Below are 7,709 nucleotides of genomic sequence, written 5' to 3' on the forward strand. Positions count from 1 at the left end.
GACCCAAGAAAGTGGTTCTAATGACGTGCTCTGTCAGCAGATAGCTCTGATATTTTAACAGATACCTCTGAATAAACATGCTCATCTAAAGGGAGGGTGGGTGATGTTACTCTACAGGGTCACATAGACCCTGTTGCTGGGTCCATGCTGATTTGGCACCAAAACCCAAACTTACATTTTCATCTCTCATATCCTTAGAAGTGTAATAAATAAGGCGTTGGACAATTGCATCATCCAAAATGTCAGAGTTCTGAATCACTGAAGTGAGATGACTGTAAATGTCTTCCTGTGAACGTATAAGACAGACACAAGTTTTTGGGTTGCAAAGATGAAGAAACTGAGTAAAGTCCAAATAAATAGCACAAGCTAAGCAATATATTTAATTCAAGTTTCTTGAATATAATATATGTTTGTAAGAGACAAAACCTTAATGTGTAGAGAACAATGAATTCTCATAACGATTTTAACTTGTTGCATCTCTATGACGAGATCCTACTGAACCAGGGACAGGCTGCCACATCGAAATCATTCCGAAGTCGCTGGTGCAGAGCTCTTTGGGGAACGGAAATGTCTGTCACCCTAATGGTTTCTCTTACTACCAGGGAGTGAGAGTGGCACTAGAAAGCACAATACGATCCCAAAGAGGCTGCTACGCTGTGAAACAGGATTCCAGGGAGAGATACAGGTCCTTCTTTCATTCATGCTTTGCTGAGAGAAGGTTGTGAATTTTGTTTTGATGGAGAAGCAGCTCCAGGAACCAGGCTTCACCAGACCACCTGAGTGGGTGCCTCTGAATGAGGGGGTTACATGTCCTCTGCAAGATGAAAGAAATACCCACATTCTGAACTGCCTGCAGCCTCAAACATGTACCTCTGGGCATGGTACTAGTGTTTAAAGTATGAAATAGCTTTCTTTCCACTACTCCTTCGTCCTTGGAAAATTTGAAACTAAGGAATAGTTTGCCATTGTTTTCTTCCTTATAAGCACTTTCAGAGCTTGCCTAATTGGCTCAGAGTTTTTCCCTTAACCCTTATCTATTCTCTACCTTCTAAGCCTGTTTTCTCAGCAAGGCTGACAATGATGAGGCCCTTTACCAGGTTCCGGGAACCGAGCCAGGCCCTGTACCTGAAATGTCTCATTCATGCTACAAGAAGCTTGTGCATTAGCTGCCATTAATATACGTCCTTTATAGATGAAGAAAGTGAGTCACAGAGAGCTTAATGTGGTATAAGCTGGTGACGCTGACTTTGTACCTAACAGTTTGCATCTCCACGGACATCTTAATCTCTTCATTGTTTTAGCTATTCACATTCCTTAACCTGGCCCCCTACAAAAATAACCGGTAGGTGTGTGTTCATAATACATATGCTTTAGTCACTTCTTTAGAAATTTTCCTTCAGTATTTCTGGAGTCCAGAGATTACTCCCCAAGTACTTCTCAATGTTTGAGAAATACTGCTGTATGGGAAAGTTAATTCTTACTAAGAGATTAATATAATAGTTGCCAACTGTACCTAAATATGTGGATCATTTCTGTGAGCTGTGATGTCCAGGCTTATCACAGATTGGTCACCCAGAATCCCTGTCACTGAGACCTGGCAGTTGGTGTTTCCCTGAATCTCTCTAAGGGATTGCGACAACCGGTCAGGGTTGACAACCACTGAATTAAGAGACACAGTAAAGGCTCCACCTTTCAGAAGGGGGCAACAGTGAATAGTCATTAGGAACATTAGTTGGGGTTAGATCATCTTGTGTTTTAATTTAGCCCTGCTGCTCCTGTTTGGGGAAGCCATACAACTTCTCTGTGCTTCATTTTCAGCTGTCAGCTGGAAATAGCAGTACTGACCTCACCGAGCTGTTGCAAGGAGAGGCTATTATGCAATGCACCATTGTTTGAAAACATTCAGCACTCCCTTTCCTAGATAAGCATTCAATGAAAGGTACTTATTTTGTTTTCTGAAGTCTGAAAAGCCTTCAATTCTCAGAGAATATTTTAGTGAAATAACATTATGGGTGAACATAGGAAATGTTTAAGGATTTTCATAGGAACCCTAAATAACAAAAGAGGAGACTCTAACCCAAATGGCTGTAAGTCTGACATCTCCCTCCTTCCACATCTTTGTGTTTAGGGTCATGATCAAAAGCATCATTTGCTAGAAGTGGACACTGTGATTGTTCAGCACCATTGTCACTTCCACTACATTTTACAACGGAATTTTCTGAAAAACCTAATGTCATGTAAGAAGCAGGAGAAATAGGAGACGGTTGAGGCAAACAAGAATGTGTACGACATGTTGCAGTCACTGGACTAGGAAAGTGGAATGGCAATGGTAGTTTTCCATATTTTTGTTTGTTTGTTTGTTTGTTGGTTGGTTTTTCTCTGGTACCGGGAACCGAACTCACGACCTTGCACTTGCCAGGCAGGCGCTTTGCCGCTGAGCTAAATCCCCAGCCCCAGTTTTCCATATTTATCCTACCTTGCTGATAACATCTTCTTTATTCAGCATCCCCAGAGTGAGATTAATATCTCCAAACATTTCTAAAATGCATGGAAAAGGAAGAATTAAGATATCCATAAAAAATGCCCTCCTGCTAATTACTTTGCAGTGGTCATGCATAGTTCCCTTCCTCTCTGGCCCCACTCCTGATCCTTTCTCTCCTTGATCACTTGCTTTTTGATGGCAAAAATTGCTAGATTCCAATATATCCCTCCAATCAAGTGGGCATTGCCTTATATATAATCCTCTCTAGTGAGAGCTGGCTGTAAGAGTCAGTGGCTGAATACCCTTACTCTTAGCTTTCTTTTTTTCTTTCTTTCTTTCTTTCTTTCTTTCTTTCTTTCTTTCTTTCTTTCTTTCTTTCTTTCTTTTCTGAGTAGAATTTCATTATGTAGTCCAGGCTGGACTTGAACCCCAGCCTCCCAAGTGCTGGGATTACAGGTGTGCACTGACTAATCCCTTACTCTTGAGCATCCAAAGACTATGGTGAAACATAGTTATTTATCTTCCACTATTTTTCCATCAATGCTTCCCTGGTCTTTTTTCCCACACTCTCTTCCTTTCTATTTTTTTGTGTCTGTCAGGTCTTTCTTGTTGGTTCCGTGCTTATGAGACCTTGCTTTTTCCTAAGAAAGACTTAACCATTTTGACTTGTACTTTCTAATAATACATGTTTTTGGATTAGATACCAGAAAACTAAGAAAATGGAGTCAAAAGAACTGAGCAATTTCAAGCCACATGGGAGGTTGCTAGAAGGAAGCTTTTGGAGGTAAAGATTTCCCACGAGTCTCCAAATCCGACAACACACCCTATTAATACAGTCTTTTTTGGCAAGTGGGAAGACAGCCATACTTAAAAATTGGAGAAAACATTTGTAAGGAATTTTCTAATGTTCAAAAATAAACAAGAAACTCACTTTCTTGGATAATTAGCCACTTTCTCTTTAGGCAGATTATAAAATTTTAAACAAGTAAACCGCAATCATGTCTCAGGCTTTCAGTCTATCATTTCTCTTTCATAATGAACAGGATTTTAGTATTGTGAAACCAAAGCAGAGCTGAGGAAAGAAGCCTTCTTTAGCAGACTATTCCATAAAATCTTTGCAGTCCACAGTTGGAGAAATTGATGTCACACCAACCCCTAGACCTGACAAACACCTATAGTTACCTCAGCCTCAAAACACCGTAGAGCCCTTGTTCTTAAGATCCAGTGATGCTTACCTGTAGAGTCTTCCATGCTGTGAGTTGTCTTGGCTATTTTAGGCTTTCTGAGAGATAGCAATTAAGTATCAGAAAGAAAAAGGCTTAAAAAAAAAAATCGAAGAAGCAATCTGGCAAGTTTCTCATAGGGTTCCCTAAAGGAAAGTCCCTCCTTCACTTGATTGGCACAGTGATCTGGAAGCTTTCAGGGACGGTTCGCTGCTGAGGAGAACAATGCTGTACTCTACCACCAAGACATTTCCTTGCGTCTGAGCTTCTGCTGTCCAACAAAATGGCTGCATCTCATCAAGTATTGTCCTTTTGGAGGAGACCAGAGTGTTTGAGAAGGAAGAAATTAAAGATTAGGACTTAAACCATTGTTGGAGACCAAAGGAGTTTCTCTCCCTAAGCTTGGGTCCATTGATCAGAAATTTGGGAATGGTTTTTGGTGGTTACTTTCCTGGCCTGATGTTGGTAAAGCCTTTAGGTGATCTGGTTGATTGTTCTATTTGGTAAAAGTCAGTCACACAAACTGGGCACGCTCAGTGGGCAAGAACGCTTGCTGGGGGCAGTTGAATGGAATGTCCAACTGACACAGCAGCCAAGCCAATCCCTCTCTGCCTCTCTCCCCATCACTTCCCCATGGCTTGGTCAGGAGCTTGGCATCACTCCACCCACAGGCTTTGACGGATTCCTTTCTCTCTATTTGCTATTTAATAGTTTTAAATCCAGACTTCTTGGCCACAATGCTCTCAGTTTTGCTAGCATGGACCTAAATCTGATCCCCAGTGCATCTTAGCCCTAAATCTGTGTGATCACAATTTCTTATCTATGTGCAGCCTGAATGTTAATATGGCACATAACGGAGGGTGGCACTAACAACCTACAGTGCTGGATGTAACAGAGGCTGAGGAGAGGGTCTCGACTGCTGTCTCTTCTCTGTCTTCCCTTCATTAACAAAGTTTATTTGAGATTCAAAGATCAAATGCTTACAACTCAACCTTTAAATTCATCATCCTCACAGGCAGGAGTTTTGGTTCTCAGTGGGCTGGTGGTTAAAAATACTTTTAGCTTCCCAAGTCAGCGTCACTTATGCTTGTCCTCAAGTGCTTTGACATAGGATTCATAAGATTCATTTCATTTAAAAGGTCAAATACCATATCTGGTAAGTTAGAATGAGGAGCAGGAATCTGTATTTCTTAATGAGTACCCCTGGTGTCTTACATTTATTAAAGTCTGAGAAGGAATGGCCAAGATCTTTGCCCTCTCCTGGATCAGTGAATAAGTGAATATTCAGCATTTAACTGAGAGTGTTCACTGTTGTTGACAAGAATAGCAGCTGCAGTTTTCTAGAATCCTGATTTATTCATCACTGAAGAATGGTCTGAGAATTGGGGACTCAGAGAGGTACTGGGGTGATTAGTGGAAGCCCAAAACTTACAGTGCCTTATAGAGAAAAAATATGTGAGAAATTATGTGCTTTTAGAACCTTAAAGAACAATATGCAAAAAGATTAATAATAGGAAATGTAGCTGTGTAAGTAATTGTGACAATATTTTTGTGAATGCTAACAAGTAATTTTTCTGCATCCCTATACATAAAGACTTTTTTGATTTCTTAGAAGCTAGGCAAATTAGATGATTGGCTTATATTAACTTTATAATATATTCATCACTACAATCAAAACACATCACTACGTTCCTTTAGATAAAATAAACTCAGATAGATTAGAAAATTCCAAATCTTCATACAGCTGACTTCCAGCCATTCTTTTCTGTTTTGGTGGGCCTCTGGGTGGCATCGTCCCTGTTCCCCTACTTCTCTTGCACTAGGTTGACACCAGTTGGGTTTGATTTCTCGGAGGCCTAAGGAACATGATAAGCACTAGTTCTCAGACCTACCAAGGTGGCATGTGCTAATTTAATCTTGTTAAATAATATCTTGTTAATAAACCAGATATTTCTTCACCAAGGAGCCTGCTAAACAACTAGGGTGTCTCTCTGGAGACGTGTAACTGTCCTCTTTGGATGTAACTTGTCAAATGTTCCTACCCAGTCTTAGGAGTACCATGTTCCAAATGAGGTCTAATCAGACAAGGTTATGAATAAGACAGTAAAGGTAAAATAGGCACCTATTGAATAGACACTTAAAAATAAGGAAATAGTATACAAATTTAAATATTGTGGTTTTAATAGTTTTATTGTAAAGGTGTTAGTGTAGAGTGAAATTAATTTAACTTTGACTCAACCCTTTTATTCCTCAAATAAAGTGTCAGATTTACAAAATATATTAGAAGGGAAGTTGGATGCTGCTTTTCTTTTAGTTAGTTTCCTGCGGTAAACCCAATCTCTGTGTTTCAGTATATAAAAAGGGCAAGGAATGATAGACGGGGATCTCATAGAAAATAAATATGCCTTTGGTGCTAGTAACCTCATTCTCCTGTTATACTTTTTCTTTTCCTTCCTTTTCTACTTCTTCCTTCTCCTTGGTCTGTGTCTTCTTTTCTTCTCTTTTCTGGATTCTTCTCACTTCTTTGTTTTGTTTATTTGTTTTATGACTCTTTTACCTTCATTTTTTCTTTTTATAACAAGCAACGACAAAATAGTCATTTCTAGTATCATTCATTTGAGTTGAATTCAACACACATCTACCAACTGCTTGGTAGGCAAGAAGCCCCAGCATGGATATCCTTGGATAAACAATATAATTAAAGGTTCACCTTGTAACCTCAAGGAACTGCAGTGGGAAGGTTAGGGGGGAGAGAAACCACCACGGACACAAGTGAACAAGGAGCCAGGCTGGAGACTGTTACAACAGAGGAGCAAATAACGTGAAGTCATTGAGTTCTGTCCATGAAGCACAGGGTGAACACTCCAGTTGGTTCTTATAAGCAGAGATAAATCCTCTTTACAGCACACAGAGAAACTCATCTTTCTCCTCCTCTAAATAGAGACAACAGATCTTCTAATTAGCTTTTTCTTCTTTAGCATAAGTATAGTTTTCTATTTAATTTACCAAGATTTAGACTATCAAATTGCTTTCCATTATTTTTATTGAAAATGTATAGTGTTCAACTACTATGATAAAATGTATTCAAAATAATTTAACCCCAGGGCAGGATTTATGTATGAAATAAAAAGGAAGGAAGAAACAGCAAGAGATCTGGAGATTAAGAACTCAAACTGCATCTAGCTTCTGCTTCATACTAGTTGTATTATCTGGGGAAAATCAACCATGTCCCTGGACTGAATTTGATTTCTCAATAACAGAGAGTGAGGGGATCCAGTTAGTTGGCCCTGGGAGCATTTGTTGTACCAAACGTTTTTGTTTTTACTTTTTTGGTAACTCCAAAGCCATTTATAAATGAAGTTCTGCATCGGAACTTCTGGTGTTTCTTAAAGAATTTCTCATACTCTTCTCCATTATGTACCAGTGTGAAAGCTTCCTGCAAACTTTTTCATAGAAACCTTAGTGCAGCATTTTTTCCTGCACAGACAGCAGCAGTTGATGAGGCCGGGAAAGGAGAGCGGAGAACTTCAGGCATTGAATGCAAGCAGCCAGCATTGTGGACAGTGAGGAGAGGGGGTGAACTATAGCTTAATTCAAATGATGGAGTTTCAATTAATGTTTCTTGATTAAAAATCCTCAAGAAATATTAACAAGGAGTTACTAATTTGAAACATGTACAAGCAGCAGTTACTTTTCTGTGTATCATAAGCATTGTGCATTTTAAAATTGAGAACATAGTTTTAAAAGTATCCTGTAGGAATTCAGAAAGAGTTTCAGAATTTAATCTCTCTAGAATGTTCAGATCAAACCGATGAGTCAATGGTTTGGCTCTCAGGTGATAAATAATTCAAGCCTCTGCAGATGAAGAAGTAAGTTTCTTGCAAATTGTTTCTTGGAGCCTATAAAGGAGGAGTATCGAAGCTTGCTACTGACCACTTCCCAGAGAAGAACTCAGTCTGCTTTTGTAATTTGAGGTAGGGGAAGAAACCACTGGAGTCCTTTAC

At 39.4% G+C, this 7,709-nt stretch overlaps 1 protein-coding gene across 4 annotated transcripts in view; it reads right to left on the minus strand.

Moving 5' to 3' along the window:
- Mroh2b (maestro heat-like repeat family member 2B) overlaps positions 1 to 4,251 on the minus strand; it is a 65,838-nt gene extending 61,587 nt beyond the window's left edge. For 3 of the 4 annotated variants that reach the window (XM_013514927.1, XM_013514925.1, XM_005386245.2), the window contains exons 1-3: positions 3,718 to 4,251; positions 2,477 to 2,538; positions 176 to 286 (exon numbers count right to left, since the gene is read on the minus strand). In XM_013514927.1, the coding sequence (XP_013370381.1) occupies positions 176 to 286; positions 2,477 to 2,538; positions 3,718 to 3,733 (189 nt within the window). In that variant the 5' untranslated portion in view covers positions 3,734 to 4,251. The remainder of the gene's footprint in view (positions 1 to 175; positions 287 to 2,476; positions 2,539 to 3,717) is intronic. The other variant, XM_005386246.2, reaches the window with a different exon arrangement.
- Between the last annotated feature and the right edge of the window lie 3,458 nt (positions 4,252 to 7,709).

The sequence above is a fragment of the Chinchilla lanigera genome, unplaced genomic scaffold (genome assembly GCF_000276665.1).
Source record: "Chinchilla lanigera isolate Chin_1 unplaced genomic scaffold, ChiLan1.0 scaffold00025, whole genome shotgun sequence".
Lineage (NCBI taxonomy): Eukaryota > Metazoa > Chordata > Mammalia > Rodentia > Chinchillidae > Chinchilla > Chinchilla lanigera.